The sequence below is a fragment of the Triturus cristatus genome, chromosome 10 (assembly GCF_964204655.1).
Source record: "Triturus cristatus chromosome 10, aTriCri1.1, whole genome shotgun sequence".
Taxonomy (NCBI): Eukaryota; Metazoa; Chordata; class Amphibia; order Caudata; family Salamandridae; genus Triturus; species Triturus cristatus.
The window spans coordinates 1,232,827,870-1,232,848,514 of NC_140593.1; the positions used below are offsets into that span (position 1 = coordinate 1,232,827,870).

The following is a 20,645-nucleotide window of genomic DNA, read 5'->3' on the forward strand; positions in this document are numbered from 1 at the left end:
AGACTCCCCATCTGCTAGCCCTACAGACTCCCCCACAGCCACTTCCACAGACTCCCTAGCTGCCAGCCCTACACACTCCACCGCAGCCAGCCCTACAAAATCCCCCGCTGACAGCCATACAGACTCCCCCTCTGCCAGCCCTACACACTCCCCCGCAGCCAGCCCTACAGACTCCCCCCTGCCAGCCCTACAGACTCCCCCACAGCCAGCCCTACAGACTCCCCTTCTGACAGCCCTACACACTCCCCTGCAGCCAGCCCTACAGACTGCCCCCTGCCAGCCCTACAGAATCCCCTGCTGACAGCCCTACACACTCCCCCGCAGCCACTCCCACAGACTCACCTGCTGCCTGCCCTGCGGATTTCCCCGCTGTCAGCCCCACTTCCAAGAGCCTGGTGCTGGTTTTGACACCTTTTGAGTCAGACCTGATTCCCTGGAGTGTGGCTCCCCTCAAGGTCCAGTCTGTTCCCTTAATTTTAGGTCTTGTCTGCTAGACCGTGCATGTGCGGTGTGTTGTGGGACGTGTTGTTAGCTGACAGTGGGCTTAGCGCCTGCCCATTGCTTGCCATTGGTTGGCTTTTTTGTCACTCTCAGGCTTAGAGCCCGCCCATTGCTTAGCATTGGTTGGCTTCATTGTAACTCTCATTTGCTTGCTTCTTATGCATTCACTTTCATAGGCTTTACTTTCTCTTTATGTGTTTGTCCCTCCCCTGGAGCATGGACACATTACTTGTGCACTTTAACTGCTCGCTTTTCCCGTGCTATTTTTTCTTTTTTAAGCACTCCACGTGAGTGCCCGTGCGCTCCTGCTCTCTGTCGTGTACTCCCCCCTTTGTCGGACTCTTAATGGTCTTTTACTCATACAGCTCGTAGCGAGGCACTGACCTAAAACCCACTTCACGCACATTGTATTGCAGACAGTAGGTCTTCAACCGAAGAGGGGCAGTTCTTGTCCAGGAAGGGGTCAGTCTGAACTCCCCAGTCAGATGCACCTGTAAGTTTTATATTGTTTTGTCTAAACTTGTGCTTTTGATTAATTATCTAATTTCACGAACAGCAACACGTCTCGAAAAGTGATCTTGTTTCAGACCTTGATGCTCGAGGGGCAATACTGACCCTACCAACAGGGCCGTCTTAACAGCATTATAGGCCCCCGGGCAAAGCTGTGCACTGGGCCCTGCTGTCCCAACCACTCACAGGAATAAAAATGTTTAATGGAAAATGAGTGTTAAATGCTGGTCTGCATGGGGCCCCTATGCTCGTGGGGCCCCCGAGCCACTGCCCAGCATGCCCATGCGTTAAGATGGCACTGCCTACCAACCCTTTTGGATTACTCTTTACATGTCTTCGCCTTTTTTCCTCGTTACAGGCCCCGCCCAGGGACCCCCTTTGCTGGTGAAAAGCTTCTCGCTGGAACCAGGTCCTGGACAGGAGCCTCGAGAGACCCCTCAGAGACTGTGCTCGGACCCTGGACCCTGCAGGAGTAACGGCACCCCCAAGGAGCCCCCCGCACCCAAACCTGTAGCCTCGAAGCGCCCACCTGGGCCGAAACCTCAAGGTAAGGTGCTGGGCTGCAGTGCAAAGACCATGGCATGGGAGGCTCGTGTTCTACAAACAGGTGGGACACACTGATGCTGAGCCTTGGTAAAGAATTAACAGGAAACACACACACAAAGCAGGGGCGGCTCCTCCACTAGGGCGGAGGTGCGTCGCCCCACTGCTTTCTCGCAGTGTGAGAAGCAGAAACATAAAATGGTAATAACTAAAAGTTATTACAATTTTATGTTTCCTTAGCGCATTGCGGGCGGGCTGGTCGGCGGAGCAGGGCAGGGGAGAAGTGGTTTACTCACTCCTGAGTGTGCAAAGACTGTTTGGTCGGCCCTCTCGGGACACCCAAACCAGTTATGTGCACTCTGCCCTTCTCCATGCAGGCTGCATACCAGCCTGCATGGAGAACATGGCCAACCCATTAGCCCCTGGCTGGGCGGTAGCCCGACCAATCATAACGCTGCTTTCAGCATTGTGATTGGCTTAGGGGAGGGGGCCTGGCTGCCTGTTTCCTGTTCCTGTCGGAGGCAGGAGAGCAAGGGCAGGAGCCGAGAAGACGCGGGACCCTGGGGAAAGGAAGATACGTTTAATTTTATTTATTTATTAATTTCCCCACGATCCCTCCCGTGACCCTCCCCCCGCCCGCAAATCGTCCTCGGAACCCCTCAAACGCCCCACACCCGCGAGCAATGCCAGCCGCTACTGAGCCGACTTACTCCTGGAAAATCACGTGTAACAGTGTTGTTTACGCTGTCCCTGCTCTCTCGGTCTCTGTTTGACACTTTTCAAACTGGGCCCATTCAGCAGGAAGTCAGTGGGCTGCAGGCGTGAAAAGTGGAGGCCTATTGCAGTCTCCTTGCTTAAACCCTGTCCCTAGAGGTAACATCCAGGCAGGGCCGTTCATCCAGGGCACGTGTGACTGCAGGGAAGTGAGGCACCCCCGTGACAAAAGTTACCCCGGAGCGAGACACGGCTGGGAGCTCACTCCGCTGCCAAGGGCCCTCTCTTTAGACTGTGACATTCAGGGGGCAGCAAGGTCACACAGTGAAGGCTCCAGTGCTTAGTTTGAGCCGGTGGTTTCCGGTGCTCGGCACCGGCACTTGTGACAGACTGGCACATGGTGGCGCTGTCTGTCTAATTTAGAAATAAGCAGAAAAATAGTTTTTATTAATTCAATGTAGATTGAAAATGACGAACACCTGTCGCCCAAGCCATTCTCTTTGCTTTGGGGGCCTGGAACAGTCCGAATTGCCGCACTTGTAGGAGTGTGATGGTCAGTAGTTGTGTTTCGGGACAGTCATTGGCAGCGCTGGCAGGGGCAATGTGCGGTGCAAGCTGCAGTGGTCTCCTGACGAGGGCCCTGGCACTTATATTTTTTACAGATTAAGCACTGGAAGGGTCCCTCTTGGGCGGTGGTGTGTGGCAGAATCTATAGTTCAGTGACCACATGTAACGTTCACAAGATATATGACACCCAAGCAGCGTCACTGTCTCTGAAACTCGCATTACACTATATTCACGTCACGGAAGCTTGTGAGTGACTTCAGGCAGGTTTACCCCACCCCTGCTCTAGGGTAGGCACCTTCTTTACTCGGTACCTATGTGTTCTGCCATGGCTGCATGCGTCCAGGGCAGGGGACAGTAACAGAGGTGCCGAAAGCGCAGTGTCTGGGCATGGTGGACACAGTGGCGCCGTCTTTCATCGGAGCAGGGTTGTGACTCATGAGCAGTGCTTAATTTGAGCCAGTGGTTTCCGGTGCTCGGCACTGGCATTTAATTCTCAACACCGCTTCTTATGACATTCTGCCACATGGTGGTGCTGCTCGTCTAATTTAGAGATGAGCAGAACAACAGTTATTAATTCAATATACATAAAAAATGACAGTTACCTGCCACCCAAGCCGTTCTTATATCTTTGGGGACCTGAAATAGCCTGAATTGTCACGCTTGTAGCAGTGTGATGGTCAGTAGTTGTGGTGGTGTCATTGGGGCAGTGTGTGGTGCAAGCCTCAGTGGCCTCCTGACGAGAGCCCCAGCATTTTTTTTTTATACATTAAGCCTTGCTACGAGAGACCACATCTGGAGGGCGCACCTCACTGCCAGGCCCCACCTTTAGAACTAGTGACTCAAGTTCTATTCTCCACATGTTTCAGGGGGACAGAGGTGCAACCCTTGACCTTGCTGGTAGGTCGCTCCCCCACCCCACAGCTCCGCCTGTGTGCCCTGACGCTGCCGCTGCTGTAGAAGTCGAGTCCCTCCTCCACCCGCAGGCTACCACCTGCGCCTCATCCCTAGTGGCTAGTGGTAGGCCCTAGGTTTGTATCTTTGTGCCCGCTTTGCCTTCTGTCCCCCCCTCGCTGCCCTTGATTTGTGCCCGTTTTTTGCCTTCTGTCTCCCCCTCACTGCCCTTGATTTGTGCCCTTTTGCCTTCTGTTTCCCCCTCGCTGCCCTTTATTTGTGCCTGTTTTTTGCCTTCTGTCTCCCCCTCGCTGCCCTTGATTTGTGCCTGTTTTTTGCCTTCTGTCTCCCCCTCGCTGCCCTTGATTGGTGCCCGTTTTTTGCCTTCTGTTTCCCCCTCGCTGCCCCTGTTGTGCCCGGTTGCCTTCAGGTGCCCCCACCGCTCCCGTTCCCGCCGCTGCGTCCCCTGCGGCCCCACCCCCATCACTGCCCAATTACTGCCCCTGCCTCCCAGCTGCTCCTCCCTCCCACATCCCCATATATGGCGGCCGCTGTGCGGCCGCGCGCAAAGGGCGCGCCGCTGGTGCGCCAAAGGTGCACCTAAGGCAAGCCCGTCTGCGCCTGTCCGTACCTGGACCGTGCCCAGCACCAGAACCCCTGGTCCCCGCACCCGCCACGACAACCACCGCCGCTACGATGCCAGCACACTCCACGCTCTCAACCCCGGACGGACCCACACCTGCTTCAAGGCTGCCCCGAAACGCACACACGGTCCCTTCACCTGCCGGAACTGCAGCTACACCAGCCTCAGAGCTGCCGAACAACCCGCCAAGAAAGACCTCAACCACCTCCGATGCATATTACTGAACACCCACTCTGCACGCAAACACGCTGTCGAGCTCTGGGACCTGCTCGACACATCATACCCGGACAGCGCCTTCATAACAGAGACCTGGATGAATGACTCTTCCGCACCTGACATCGCCATAGCCATCCCAGACGGCTACAAGATCACCCGCAGAGACCGCACCAACTGAGTCGGAAGAGGATTCGCCATCGTCCACAAGAACAGCATCAGGGTCTCGACCAGCACTGACGACACTCTCAGCACCGCCGAACACATGCATTTCCAGATCCACACAGACCCCAACTCCACCCTCAGAGGCACCCTTGTCTACAGACCCCCCGGACACCGACCCCAGTTCAGCGACTCCATCGCCGACTTCATCAGCACGCACTCCCTGACCTCCACCGACTACATCCTCCTCGGAGACCTGAACTTTCACCTGGAGAACAACGATGGCAGCAACTCGACAACCCTGATCGATAACCTCGCCAACCTCGGACTGAGGCAACTCGTCACAACGCCTACCCACTCCGCAGGCCACACGCTTGACCCCATCTTCTCCGCAAGCCCGCACATCGCCTTCAGCCACACCACCGAACTCCTCTGGACCGACCACCGCTGCATCCACTTCACTTTCCAGAAACCCACCATACACAACAGATCCCCCACCGCTGCTGGAGCAAAATCACCGAAGACCAACTTCATGCAAACCTCGCTCTCAGCCCACCCACCGAACCCTCCAACACCGACGACGCTGCCAACAGCCTCAGACGCTGGATCGACGACTGCACCAACACCCTCGCCCCGCTGAAGAAACCCCCCCCCACAGAGACACCAGCAAGAGGGACAGCTGGTTCACCCCAGAACTCCTAGCCTCCAAGCAAGTTTGCCAGAAGCTAGAGAAGAAACAGCACTGTGAACAGACCCCGGACAGCCTCGCAGCACACAAGGACGCCATCCGCAACCACCACCACCTCATCAAGGCTGCCAAGAGGACCTCCTTCAAAGACCGCCTTGACAACAACGCACACAATAGCAAGGAACTCTCCAACCCCAGCTCCAATACCAATGACATCCCGCCGTCGCAAGCCCCCCACTTTCTTCCATTGCAAGATAGCAGACAGCCCCAACAGACAGTAACACAACAGTTTCTATGCACACCATCGACCACGACCTCCTGCTAGCCTGGGCCAGAGTGAGCATCGATGACACCATCAAGACCATGAGCACAATCCACTTTAGCTCTCCGTCACACCCATTCCCGCACCACGTCTTCAACAAAGCCAGCAGCTCCATCACACCCCACCTGCGCAACGTCATCAATCTCTCCCTCGAGACCGCGACCTTCCCAGAGAGCTGGAAACACGGCGAGATCAACGCCCTACTCAAAAAACCCAAGGCAGACCCTAGAGACTTCAAGAACTTCTGACCCATCTCTCTGCTCCCGTTCCCAGCCAAGGTCATCGAGAAGATCGTCAACAGACAGCTAACCCAATATCTTGATGAAAACAGAATCCTTCACCCTTCCCAGTCAGGGTTCCGCCGCAACCACAGCACCGAGACCGCCCTCATCGCCGCCACCGACGACATCAGGATACTGCTGGACAGACATCAGGCTATTGCTGGACAATGGTGATACCGCAGCCCTCATCCTCCTGGACCTCTCCGCTGCCTTCGACACCGTCTGCCACCGCACACTACGCGCACGACTCCACGCCGCAGGGATCCGAGACAAGGCTCTGGAATGGACCACCTCCTTCCTCTCCGGCAGAACCCAGAGCGTCCGCCTCCCCCCCATTCCGATCCGAAGCCTCCGAGATCATCTGCGGCGTACCCCAGGGTTCCTCCCTCAGCCCTACACTGTTCAACATTTACATGACCCCGCTTGCACACGTCGCCCGACCTCAATATAATCTCCTACGCCGACGACACTCAACTGATCCTCTCCCTCACCAAGGACCCCATCACCGCCAAAGCCAACCTCCACGAAGGAATGAAGGCTGTCACCGACTGGATGAAGATCAGCCGTCTGAAGCTGAACATGGACTAAACGGTGGTCCTCAACACACATCCCTATCCCTGAATATTAGATGGAAACACATGTAGATGCGTGTGCCTGTGCAGTGTCAGTGACCTGGCCAAAGAGGGCACGAAAGAGCTGAAACTTATCATAAATTCAAAGCTGCTCTGAACAGGGGCCCCCAGAATCCTGAAAGATGTTCCTTCGGGAGGGGGGGGGGGGGGGGGGGGTTGTGAAGTGACTCTTCCTGCAAACGCGCATGGATTCCACAGTGGGAAAGGTCCAGGGTGCGTTTTTGTAGCGTATTTTTGAGATGACAGCGCCAACCGCGAACTGAGTAACACCTCGCCACTGCCTGTTTTATGAACATTAAGGCACAGGAGATAGGTGCAGTGAGGAATCACGTCACGAGTTATGTTACTTACTATAGAGCGCCACCCTCACCTAGGCCGTTATCTTGGCGCTATGTGAAGTGAAACAGGGGGTGCAGTTGTCAGCAGCTGCCAAGCCCGTGGGAGGGAGTGTATTAGGGTTTGTGTATGAGAGAGTGCATGTGGGTTCGTTGCTCTTAAATCCAAGCACCGCTCTGTAAACATCACGTGACAGCAGCGTGGATCTGGACTAGTAATTGTTTTGTGTATTTATGGAGATTATGCGGTTTTGTAGAACACCCTGTATACAGACACAAATGATAGACTTGGTGTGGGAATCCTGTGTCACATAATTATTTGTGGGTTACATTTTACACTATGCCGGTGAACCCTGTTCGGAATACTCTCTTTTAGCGCTTCGCGGTTTAATGTATGCATGAACGGGTCATCCGTGGTAGGGAGCAGCAGCGCTACAAGTGAGGGGTACAAAGGTGCACTCACCGCCCCCCCTTTCAAACACCTCCTTGATTCCTCTATCTATAGCGCTTTGCTACTAACCCAGTGGCGTCACCGCCTGGGTTTCTTTGGGAGTAAACATTGCGTAATACTTGTTCTATATAGCGCTTACCACCACCATTTTGCGGGTCTGTGGCACGTGCTTCTTACCGGCAAAGTTTGACTATTGCTGGACTGCAGTCCTGAGAGGTGATTAGCAGCGGGAGGCGGTGACGGGCGAAAGAGTGCACATTAAAAGCCGAACGCAGAATGCAGAAATATATACAACAAAGCGCGTGTGATCCCATCATTGAAAATAAATAAAATAATACAAGTACTCAGAAAAGAAACAGTAGGAGTTAAAAAGAGTAAATAAACCCAGCAGTAATGTTATTAACTGTAAAAAAATAAAAACAAATAAGATATAATAACATTAAAAACCGATGCAAAAATAATGAAAATAAGTAAGTGCATGGAAAGAAAATATAGTAGTCCAATGGAATGGCAACATTAACATCGAATCGCTAGATAAATACATACGGTGCGATGTTCCGCGGCTAAGATCTTAACCTGATGACATTGGTTTCAGGCAATTTACTATTTTTTGTTAACTCTTCGTGTTCATCAGATTTCAGGCAATAATTATCGTCCAAACCTGATAGAATTCGCCTTAGACCCTGTGGCAATTTATACCGAACCCGCGACGTATATTTAACTTGTTCAGAAAGCACAAACTTAATAATAGTAATGTCATAAAGCGCTCCGCCCGAGGGTTTCAAAGTGCTGTACCTGGAATGGTGCAAGAGAGAGCTCCAACTTCAAATGAAAACCCGCGTGCGCCTTTCTTCCCGATTAGAAGCATTTCAGAAGCCCGATTACTGGGTGAAATCCATTCTTCCCCCATCACTCTGCAGAGTAAGGGGAAACTCTCCGATCCAATTAGTGAAAGGAGCATGCAGCAAGTTCCTCTTTTCACAATAGCGCAGAGAGCACGGTCAGCGCTTAGAGGCAGACCAGGCGCTACTCTCCCCAGAGCAGCTCAGCTTTCTCCATGCAGCAGCTCATTTACATACGGTAAAGTCAGTGCTATCAAAGGGGGGATCTCTCCTATTCCGCCCTCTCTTGTGGTGCCCTTTAAACCGTGGTTTTTTTATACTTCAGAGAATCGTGGCAACGCGTGTGGTTCAGGGACATGAACACTTTGACACCCAGGCAGCGAGGCACCCGGACAAGTAGATTTAATGAGTACATTTAAACAATATTTAAGCATTACTGCCCTCTGCTCAAGGCCATTAACAGCTGTTACCTCTGTAATTGTTGGCTCAGCCGAGGGCGAGGAGGTTTAATCAGGGGAAGGGGCAGTTACCAGCTGTGGACAGGTCAGCACGCGAGCAATAACAGCATTAGCACACGCCGTCATGCTTTCAGCATCCCACAGAGGCCAGTGAACATCACTGTCTGTCGGGTGTCTCACTGCGGCTCACTCTAAAGGAACTTCTAATGCAGGCCGGCAGCGACAGTCGAAGCCAGCGTTTTGATTGGCTGGCGCAATCACACTCTCAATGAACTTCCAATGCAGGCCGGCAGCGACAGTCGAAGCCAGCGTTCTGATTGGCTGGCGCAATGACTACTGCAAACAATGCCAAAGATGTCTATGGCGGACGTTGTTCAGATACCTACTTTTTTAAAATTAAACTATGGCGCAGCATGACAACCTAGAAAATGCTACAATAGCATAAAGTGCCTTATGTTACAAACCAATGAGCGGACCTAGCTTTCCGGCTTCGTTCATTAAAATGTATTTGCTAGTAGTTGTAAATATTCCCCAGGAAAAGCCATCGGGTGCTTTGAATGAGTGTCAAATTCACCATCTTTTGAGCAGGTTCGCAGTACTCAACCACATGAAAAAAGCATTTTACAATGGAAATGTCATATCCCGACACTTACAATTTTGGATTTATGGGATTTTTAGCACTATAAAGTGTGTTTTCAAGAGAGAAAACTCTACCAGTGTGGCTGCTTTTCCACCTTCATAAAGTCAGGATTAATTGTGAGCGCGGTCCCGAAAGAGGACCGCGCTGCAGCCAGAGCTTGGGGATCTCTTATCTTTATGGAGCCATTTGTTTCTAACACATGGCCCCATAAAGATAAGAAACTGCTTTGCGACAGACGCAAAGCAGGCCACAGAGTCCGGCTCGCAGGTCAAAGGGCGTCCACCAAAAACCCTCATTTCCAATGGCAGGCCACCATTTATTATAAACAGTGACGCCAGCCAATGGAAATAAGGGGCGGAGCTTAAAGCCCTTCTCTGCAAGTACTCATTAGTAATAAATCTCGCCGAGCAAGCTGCGCATGTTCGCAGCTACGCTAGGCGAGACCTAAAAAGGTGAAAATTAGAAACTGGGAAAGAGAAAGGGTAAAAAAGAGAAGAAAAGTGGAATAGCTTAACCAGAGAGAGAGAGGGAAAAGAAAAGAACCTAAGAAAAGGTGAAAAGAGGAAAGAAGGTTAAAAGGTGTAAAAGAAAAAAAGAAAAACTTAAAAAATAGAGAACTAGACAAAAAAACATATGAAAGAGAACCTAAGATGGAAAATATCATAGAAAACCAGAGAAAAAATTGTGGGAGAAAAAAAACTAAGACAGATAAATATGCAAAGAGAGAAAGCCAAAAACTAGAAAGACCAAAACTAGAAAGACCAAAACTAGAAACTGAAAGGAAAGGGAAAAAATGATAAACAAAGAAACATTGACCGAATAAGACGGAGGCAATGAAATTGAAAAACTGAGAAAGAAAAGGTAATAAAAAACAAAGGGGAAAAAAATGTGTAAAAAAAAAAAACCTGAGAGAAATAGTGAAATGAATACGACAGATGATAGAAAGACTGCAAAGAGACCTAGAGAAAGAGAAAAGGTCAAATGATAAATTGAAAGAAAATCTGAAAAAAGAGGATAGAGAGAGCAAAGAAATATAAAAAAAAGAAAAACTGAAGGAGAGAAAAAAGAGACCTAAATGGTAAGAAAAGTTGAAAAGGAGAAATAAAAGAAAGCTGAAACAATGCGATGGGGACATAATAATTGGAGAGCTAGAAAAGATGCAAAAAGAAATCGAAAGGAAAGGTGAAAAAAAGAGCACAGAGAGAGAGAGAAGAAGACAAATGTGAAAAGGAAGAACATGTGGACGTCATAGGGGATGAAAATGTTAAAATATGCCTCGAGAGGCAGAAAGTATAAAAGGTGCAGAGAGAGAAAGACAAAATGAAAATGAGACCAGAAGAGAGAAAGTAAGAGAGCGCAGGTGAAAGGGGTTGTGAGACAAAGGAACATAAACTGAAACAAGGAGTAAATGTGAAAAAGAAACCAAAAGTGTGTAAAGGTGTGAAAGAGTACCCCATTGAGAGCATGGGAATGTGAGAAAGGGAGAAGCGAGGGGTCCTGAGTGAGTTCACGGTGCCCGCGGGGGGTGAGCTGTGATGGGAGCTGTGCGTGCCAGGCTCGGGTGCCCACCGCGCCTAGAGCCCGGCTCGGCTGCAGGTGAGTTCTGCACCGAGCAGAGGGGGTTTCTTTTGCAACTGAGTTTTATTGGTTTTCAAATAGAAACAAAGAACAAGCCACACGGTGCGAGAGCCTCAGTTTCCCCAGATATGAAGGGGTGCAGACGTGTGCAGGTGCGGGTCCCATCATACATGTCCGGGTATGCCGCACCGTGGTATATGCACATTATAGCATGCACCGAGCCCACAAGCCCCCTTCAGTCCACGCACCCTTGGATGCACCCCCCGATCAAGGAAGCCCCCCCCCCCCCCGAGCTGGCATCAGAGCTCGAGGCTTTGAAGTTTAGTTATCAGGCACCTGTCCCCAGGGCCAGATCTCTCCCCCTCCCCCAGCGCGTGTGATCTTCCACCGCCACCCCCCCCCCCCCCCACACTGAATGAGGCCTCTCAGGCACTGAGCTCCCCGAGGCGCCCCGGGACCCACCACCCGAGGGCCACACGGCCTTTGACAAGAAGAGCTAGCTGGGCACGGTTGTGGGGGCTCTCACGCCCCCTACTGCACCGCCTGGAGGTTAACAGAGCTCACTCACACTGACCGAGTTCATTCTGATGAATAAATACCCCCCCCCCCACACTCACACACACACACACAGGCTTGGGGGGGCAGGGTCCTCACCGTGTGCCCTATCGGCCCATTCATGGGTCCCAGGGATGGCACTCAGTCCTTGGCACTCACTCCTGCGCCTGTCTCTGGCTCTCTCCTAGGCAGTCTCTCTTCTAACCCCCCTCTCTCTCTTCCCACCCTAGTACCCCCCAAGCCCGCCCACCTGCAGAGCGCGAGGAAGACCCGGCCGCCTGACGTCATCCCGCCGCCCCCCTCGCGGCCGCTGCCTGCGGATCCGCGGACCCCCAGGAGCCCCCTGCCTCGGACGGACAGCAGGGATGAGCTGGGGCTGTCAGCCGTGTCCTCGCTCATCGAGAAGTTTGAAAGGTAAGGATGGGGGGGGGGGGGGGGGGCAGGAGTGCTCCATGTAGTGAAGAGATATGAGAAGTGCCAGGGGTGGGCAGGTGAGGGGTCAGAGGTATGAGAAGTGCCAGGGGTGGACAGGTGAGGGGTCAGAGATATGAGAAGTGTCACAGGGATGGGCAGGCGAGGGGTCAGAGGTATGAGAAGTGTCACAGGGATGGGCAGGTGAGGGGTCAGAGGTATGAGAAGGGTCACAAGGATGGGCAGGTGAGGGGGCAGAGGTATGAGAAGGGTCACAAGGATGGGCAGGCGAGGGGTCAGAGGTATGAGAAGGGTCACAAGGATGGGCAGGCGAGGGGCAGAGGTATGAGAAGTGTCACAAGGATGGGCAGGCGAGGGGTCAGAGGTATGAGAAGTGCCAGGGGTGGGTAGGTGAGGGGTCAGAGGTATGAGTAGTGCCAGGGGTGGGCAGGTGAGGGGTCAGAGGTATGAGAAGTGCCAGGGGTGGGAAGGTGAGGGGTCAGAGGTCTGAGTAGAGTCGCAGGGGTGGGCAGGTGAGGGGTCAGAGGTATGAGAAGTGCCAGGGGTGGGCAGGTGAGGGGTCAGAGGTATGAGAAGTGCCAGGGGTGGGCAGGTGAGGGGTCAAAGGTATGAGAAGGGTCACAAGGATGGACAGGCGAGGGGTCAGAGGTATGAGAAGTGTCACAGGGATGGGTAGGCGAGGGGTCAGAGGTATGAGAAGGGTCACAAGGATGGGCAGGTGAGGGGTCAGAGGTATGAGAAGTGTCACAGGGATGGGTAGGCGAGGGGTCAGAGGTATGAGAAGTGTCACAGGGATGGGCAGGTGAGGGGTCAGAGGTATGAGTAGTGCCAGGGATGGGCAGGTGAGGGGTCAGAGGTATGAGAAGGGTCACAAGGATGGGCAGGTGAGGGGTCAGAGGTATGAGAAGTGTCACAGGGATGGGTAGGCGAGGGGTCAGAGGTATGAGAAGGGTCACAAGGATGGGCAGGTGAGGGGTCAGAGGTATGAGAAGTGCCAGGGGTGGGTAGGCGAGGGGTCAGAGGTATGAGTAGTGCCAGGGGTGGGCAGGTGAGGGGTCAGAGGTATGAGAAGTGCCAGGGGTGGGCAGGTGAGGGGTCAGAGGTATGAGAAGTGCCAGGGTTGGGCAGGTGAGGGGTCAGAGGTATGAGAAGTGCCAGGGGTGGGCAGGTGAGGGGTCAAAGGTCTGAGTAGAGTCGCAGGGGTTGTCTATTGAGGGTGTCCTGGTGGAGTATTGTTGAGGCATCAGAGGGTGTCCTGGTGGAGTATTTTTGAGGCATCAGAGAGTGTCCTGGCATAGTACCAATGAGGCATCAGAGGGCGTCCTGGTGGAGTATTGTTGAGGCATCAGAGGGTGTCCTGGTGATGGATCAGAGGTACTCTCTCCTGTCCTGACCCTGGCGGAGTACTGCTGAGGAGTCAAAAAGTGTCCTGGTGGTGCACTGCTGAGGGAGCAGAGGTACTCTCTACTGTCCTGACAAAGTACTGTTGAGGCATCAGAGGTTGTCCCGACAAAGTACTGTTGAGGCATCAGAGGGTGTCCTGGCAGAGTACTAATGAGGCATCAGAGGGTATCTTGACAGAGTAATGTTGAGGCATCACAGGGTGTCCTGGTGGAATATTGTTGAGGCATCACAGGGTGTCCTGGTGGAGTATTGTTGAGGCATCAGAGGGTGTCCCGGTAGAGTACCAATGAGGCATCAGAGGGTGACCTGGTGGAGTATTGTTGAGGCATCAGAGGGTGTCCTGGTGGAGTATTGTTGAGGCATTAGAGGGTGTCCTTGTGGAGTATTATTGAGGCATCAGAGGCTGTCCTGGCAGAGTACTGTTGAGGCATCAGAGGGCGTCCTAGTGGAGTACTGTTGAGGCATCAGATGGTGTCCTGGTGAAGTATTGTTGAGGCATCAGAGGGTGTCCTGGTGGAGTATTTTTGAGGCATCAGGGGGGGTCCTGGTGGAGTATTGTTGAGGCATCAGAGGGTATCCTGGTGGAGTATTGTTGAGGCATCAGAGGGTGTCCTGGCAGAGTACTGTTGAGGCATCAGAGGGTGTCCTGGTGAGGGATCAGAGGTACCCTCTCCTGTCCTGGCAGAGTACTGCTGGGGAGTCCGAGGGTGTCCTGGCTGAGTACTGCTGAGAGATCAGATATACTCTCTACTGTCCTAAGTACTGTTGAGGCATCAGAAGATGTCCTGGTGGAGTATGGTTGAGGCATTAGAGGGTGTCATGGTGGAGTATTGTTGAGGCATCACAGGGTGTCCTGGTGAGGGATCAGAGGTACTCTCTACTGTTCTGGCAGAGTACTGCTGAGGAGTCAGAGGGTGACCTGGCTGAGTACTGCTGAGAGATCAGAGGTACTCTCTACTGTCCTAGCAAAGTACTGTTGAGGCATCAGAGGGTGTCCCGGTGGAGTACCAATGAGGCATTAAAGGGCATTCTAATGGTGTATTGTTGAGGCATTAGATGGTGCCCTGGTGGAGTATTGTTGAGGCATCAGAGGGCGTCCTAGTGGAGTATTGTTGAGGCATTAGATGGTGTCCTAGTGGAGTATTGTTGAGGCATCAGAGGGTGTCCCAGTGGAGTATTGTTGAGGTATCAGAGGGTGTCCTGGTGGAGTATTGTTGAGGCATCAGAGGGTGTCCTGGCATAGTACCAATGAGGCATCAGAGGGTGTCCTAGTGAAGTATTGTTGAGGCATCAGAGGGTGTCCTGGTGGAGTATTGTTGAGGCATCTGAGGGTGTCCTGGTGGAGTATTGTTGAGGCATCAGTGGGGGTCCTGGTGGAGTATTGTTGAGGCATCAGAGGGTGTCCTGGCATAGTACCAATGAGGCATCAGAGGGTGTCCTAGTGAAGTATTGTTGAGGCATCAGAGGGTGTCCTGGTGGAGTATTATTGAGGCGTCTGAGGGTGTCCTGTTGGAGTATTGTTGAGGCATCAGAGGGTGTCCTGGTGGAGTATTGTTGAGGCATCTGAGGGTGTCCTGGTGGAGTATTGTTGAGGCATCAGAGGGTATCCTGGCATAGTACCAATGAGGCATCAGAGGGTGTCCTAGTGGAGTATTGTTGAGGCATCAGAGGGTGTCCTGGTGGAGTATTGTTGAGGCATCAGAGGGTGTCCCAGTGGAGTATTGTTGAGGTATCAGAGGGTGTCCTGGTGGAGTATTGTTGAGGCATCAGAGGGTATCCTGGCATAGTACCAATGAGGCATCAGAGGGTGTCCTAGTGGAGTATTGTTGAGGCATCAGAGGGTGTCCTGGTGGAGTATTGTTGAGGCATCTGAGGGTGTCCTGGTGGAGTATTGTTGAGGCATCAGTGGGGGTCCTGGTGGAGTATTGTTGAGGCATCTGAGGGTGTCCCGGTGGAGTATTATTGAAGCATCAGAGGGTGTCCTGTTGTAGTACTGCTGAGGGATCAGAGGGTGTCCTTGTGAGGGGGCGGAGGTACTCTCTACTGTCCTGCCAGCTCCCTCAGGTGCAGGTTACTCTTATTGCAGCAGTCCTATTAGTGACCCTCACAGTTTCCTCTGGTGGTCTGGCAGGTGCACCTCTGAGGCAAGTGGTTCTGGCAGAGTACTGCTGAGGAGTCAGAGGGTGACCTGGCTGAGTACTGCTGAGAGATCAGAGATACTCTCTACTGTCCTAGCAAAGCACTGTTGAGGCATCAGAGGGTGTCCCGGTGGAGTACCAATGAGGCATTAAAGGGCATTCTAATGGTGTATTGTTGAGGCATCAGAGGGCGTCCTAGTGGAGTATTGTCGAGGTATCAGAGGATGTCCTGGTGGAGTATTGTTGAGGCATCAGAGGGTGTCCTGGCATAGTACCAATGAGGCATCAGAGGGTGTCCTAGTGGAGTATTGTTGAGGCATCAGAGGGCGTCCTAGTGGAGTATTGTTGAGGCATCAGAGGGTGCCCTGGTGGAGTATTGTTGAGGCATCAGTGGGTGTCCTGGTAGAGTATTGTTGAGGCATCAGAGGGCGTCCTAGTGGAGTATTGTTGAGGCATCTGAGGGTGTCCCGTGGAGTATTATTGAAGCATCAGAGGGTGTCCTGTTGGAGTACTGCTGAGGGATCAGAGGGTGTCCTTGTGAGGGGGCTGAGGTACTCTCTACTGTCCTGCCAGCTCCCTCAGGTGCAGGTTACTCTTATTGCAGCAGTCCTATCAGTGACTCTCACAATCTCCTCTGGTGGTCTGGCAGGTGCAGGTGCACCTCTGAGGCAAGTGGTCTAGCCATGTGTGGGGCATCACCAGCTCTGCTTGATTTGCCCCCCGCCTCCGTGGTAGAGAGACCCTGTTTGCAAGTGTGAAGGTGTCATGTTCTTCTATCCAGGATAGTCACAGCAGGAGATCCCAGGGACACCCTTACAAAGAGATCCCAACAACGGTACTACTGAGGTATGGATCACGGGAGATTACAGACCTGCCAGCTCACACAGTGCCATGTGTGTCACACCGTTTCGGCTCACTTCATCGGGTCACCCGGTGGAGCGTCGAAATCACACGGTGGCTGAAAAACGAGCTGAGAACACCTGTCAGCGGTGGAGTTCCAGCTGGATTCAGAGGCAGCGGGCCGTGTCCATTATGAGGCATGAAAACACTCCAGGACACCGGTGACCGCCTCAGTGACCCTCTGTTTTTGAGAGGTAGCGGGGAGCTTGGTGAGGGGCAGAGTTCTTCTTAGGTAACTCTCGGCACGAGGCCTTGCCCCCTTCTCACACAGGGAAATGAATTTGTAAGTTGACAGGTATGAGATTCTAATAGATAGATTGCACCTCAGGAGATCCAGTGGAATCAGTGCCACCCAGGGGATCCCAAGCAATGTATCCCACCCAGGAGATGCCTATGCAAAGATCTCCACTAGAAAGACCCAGAGGTTCAGCTCCTGAATCCCATATCCTAAGAATTAGATCCCACCAAGGGAGATCCGTAGCAATAGATCACACCCAGGGAGGTTCTGAGGAATGGCTCCCGTCAGGGAGATCCCAAGTAATATCCCAAAAACTGAACTGAACAAAAGAGCTCATGAGGAAAGGATTCAACTCCCTGAGATCCAGAGTGATAGATCCCACCTGAGGAGATCCAAAGGAAGAGATCTCAGGGGGATACGAACGAAGCACTAACAGTAAGGGAACTACTGAAGAATGGATCTCCAAGAGAAAGCAAGCAGTGGATCCCACCAGGAAACACGGAGGGCTATGATCTAATCAGGGAGATCACCAGCAGAGGATCCCACTCAGGGAAATCCAGGGGGATCGATCATAATCAGGGAGATTTCAAAGAACAGTTTACACTCCCAGATTGACAGAAATTGACTCCACAAAGGCAAGTCCTGAGAAATCTACCCTACCAAAAGAGATCCAGAGGAACAGATTCCTTCCAGCAAGATTCAGAGGGTTAGATGCCATCAGTGATAGGCTGAAGAAGAGATCCCAGGGAGAACCTGAGGATGTGATCCCAATAAAGTAAGTACTAAGTGAAGTATCTCGAGGAAATTACATGCAATAGATCCCACCCAGGGAGATCCTGAGGGATAGGTTGTAGCCAAGAGGATCCCAAGCTATGGATCTTACTTGAGAAGATCCAGAAAGGTAGATGCTGTCCAGGGAGATTCTCCTTGTACCAGGAAGCCCAGGGAAGTCCTGAGCAATGGACGCCAATGAGAACGGATCCTGATTGTGAACATTATGAGGAATAGATTGCGTCCAGCGTTTGCTGCCTCGGGGGGTCCCGGAGGAGAGCCTGAGAAACTGGTCCTGCCCGTGGTGGTTCTGAGGAGCAGATGCCAGCACGAGCGATCCTGCAAAATAAATCCTGTTCAGGAAGATCCCAAGGGAAGAACACAAAGAGTTCCACAGGAATAGATCCCATCCAGATAATCCTGAAGTACAGATCCTGTAGCGTGAAGTACTCTGCAATAGATCCGACCGGAAAAGATTTGGCAGAATGGGTCCCACTCTGTGAGATTTTCAGGGTCAAATCCTAGCCAGGATATCAGAGCAATAGATCTGAGGCTCTTGTGTAAGACTGTGATGTCTACAGTTCATCATAAAACGCAGTTCATTTCCAGTTGAGGTCCTTGGTCCCAGATCCAGGCCTCCTTCGAAGGTGTTTGATGTCCCGTTGGGCTGATCTAATGGCTGATCTAATGGACTTTACATCAGATGGAGAGACAGTAAAACTGATCTGGCACCTGGTGGGAGGTGGACTGAAGTCTTGATGGGCTGATTCCAGTTTGTTTAACCAGGAAACATCAGGTGACGGAGCTCCAAGGCCCTGTTTGAAGATGGTTTGATGTGTTGTTGGCTTCGCTCCTTGTCTTGTGTGTCAAACGAGGGGCAGGTGATATAAGTCTGAGGTCTTGCTTGAAGGTGGTTTGTTACCTTATTGACTTTACTCCATGGACGTATGGCTCATGGACATCACACAGCATGGCGTGTGCCCTCTTCGGCGGGGGTTTGGTGTCGCATTTAATTTATCACCTTAGTGTATCTCACATGGAGACCTTAGTTAACAGCCCAAGAACATGTTTGAAGTTACCTTTAACCTTGTTTAGAGTTGTTGTAGCTGTTTGTCTTCAGAGGAGCTTCCACAGGTGGTTGCTGGGTGCAAACCATCATCACCCCAGAATGAGCGTCCCTCATGAATGAGCATGGTGTGGTGCACAGACCTCCAGTGGAACCTCACATCTGTCTCCATGCCTGGGTGGCACTCATCCCTGTGAGACCTTCTTCGAGCCAGGTCATCAGACGCTGAAGCCCAGGCAGGCTTCGGCCAAGGCTCGCCCCTCCGGTCCACTCTTAAGTTGTACTTACACTTCTAGTCCATTGCCTTGTGGTTGTGCTAGGTTGGTTTGGTCAGGCCCCTAGATCTTTCTGTTCTCCCTACTGAGTACCAGATTACGCAGTCCCCAGGGGATCTGTAACATAACACACTGATTGGCTTCTTCTTCTTTTCACAGGGAGCCCATAATCCTGGCGGTGGATCGAAGCGCCCTGTGCCCCAGCCCAGGGACCGACTCGACTCTGGAGACTGGATCCAACAGCGACGCCTCGCAGGCCAGTGGCCCTCCAGAGCGGCGGGGCTCCCTGGAGTCCAGCTGCAGCCTGGGTGAACATCTGCACAAGCTGCTGGACATGGCAGAGCTCCAGGACCCCCCAGAGCGGGGAGGGTACACCACAGACAGCCTGGAGCGCCGGCATTGCTTGAGGGCCTCGGCTGCCCTCCCGGCCCATGATGGCGGTGGGAAGGTGGCTAACCGGGACAGCGGCATAGACAGCATCAGTTCACCCTCCTACAGTGAGGAAATTTGCTTTATCAGTGGGGAGCAGGCGCTGGACGCCAAGGACTCCGAGGACTGCTCCGAGCAGGCGGCGGGCACCACCGCACTACCCATCCTTACCCGCAAAAGGCGCTCCATGCGGGACTCTGAGCTGGACAGTGACCTCGAGGAGGGTAGCGCGGATGAGGCCGACGTGCACCAGATACAGAGGCTGGACTCCTGTGAGGTAAGGACCCCCTGCTGAATGCAGGAAGGCAGTGGAACCTGGAGCTGGGGAAAGTGCAGTGACCACACTGTGATACAGGAGGCGCCATGCAGTGGTGTTGGCCACGCCCCTCCCCCTGGGTTGTTGAAGGTGCAGTGTGCGCACTGTGCTACAAGAATCACCATGCAGTGGTGTCAGCCAGGCCACGCCCCCTGGGTTGTGGAAGTTGCAGTGACTACACTGTATGCAAAGGTTTGCTGTTGGTACCGTTGGTGAAACCGTGCTGTGCCAGTGCTGTGCAATAGCTGTACCTGTGACACAGGGATGCTCTGGTTCACTAGTGAAGTAGGGGTACAGTAGCGGTTCTCTTGAGGCAGAATACTCTACCAGTGCTGTGGCCCTCCTGTGGTGCTGTTGCTTTGCAGTAGGAGTAAGAGCTGTGCTGAAGTGCTGTTTGAGTGATCTCAGTGTGGTGCATTCACCGTGCTGTAGTGGTTGTGCAGTGCTTCATGTTGGAAATTCCCATAGCGATTCTACAGCGGTTCTGTTGTGGCCCTGCTGCAGTGGACTGACGGTAGTGCTGCAAAGGATCTTTGGTCATAGTGTGTCTGTGTACTGCACTGGTGCTGTTGATCTATGGTTGTGCTGTAGGGGAGCAGGAGCAGTGCTGCAAAGGATCTTTGGTCATAGCGTGGGTGTGTACTGCACTGGTGCTGTTGATCTATGGTTGTGCTGTAGGGGAGCAGGAGCAGTGCTGCAAAGGATCTTTGGTCATAGCGTGGGTGTGTGCTGCACTGGTGCTGTTGATCTATGGTTGTGCTGTAGGGGAGCAGGAGCAGTGCTGCAAAGGATCTTTGGTCATAGCGTGGGTGTGTGCTGCACTGGTGCTGTTGATCTATGGTTGTGCTGCAGTGGACTGACAGTAGTGCTGCAAAGGATCTTTGGTCATAGGGTGGGTGTGTACTGCACTGGTGCTGTTGATCTATGGTTGTGCTGTAGGGGAGCAGGAGCAGTGCTGCAAAGGATCTTTGGTCATAGTGTGTACTGCACTGGTGCTGTTGATCTATGGTTGTGCTGTAGGGGAGCAGGAGCAGTGCTGCAAAGGATCTTTGGTCATAGCGTGTGTGTGTACTGCACTGGTGCTGTTGATCTATGGTTGTGCTGTAGGGGAGCAGGAGCAGTGCTGCAAAGGATCTTTGGTCATAGTGTG

General features: G+C 52.6%; 1 protein-coding gene across 5 annotated transcripts in view; it reads left to right on the top strand.

Annotated features, from left to right (window-relative positions):
• The window catches only part of FGD1 (FYVE, RhoGEF and PH domain containing 1), a 425,310-nt gene that overhangs the window by 319,200 nt on the left and 85,465 nt on the right, over positions 1-20,645 (top strand). For 4 of the 5 annotated variants that reach the window (XM_085629850.1, XM_085629851.1, XM_085629852.1 and 1 more), the window contains exons 2-4: positions 1,370-1,558; positions 11,757-11,940; positions 18,910-19,456. In XM_085629850.1, the coding sequence (XP_085485976.1) occupies positions 1,370-1,558; positions 11,757-11,940; positions 18,910-19,456 (920 nt within the window). The remainder of the gene's footprint in view (positions 1-1,369; positions 1,559-11,756; positions 11,941-18,909; positions 19,457-20,645) is intronic. The other variant, XM_085629854.1, reaches the window with a different exon arrangement.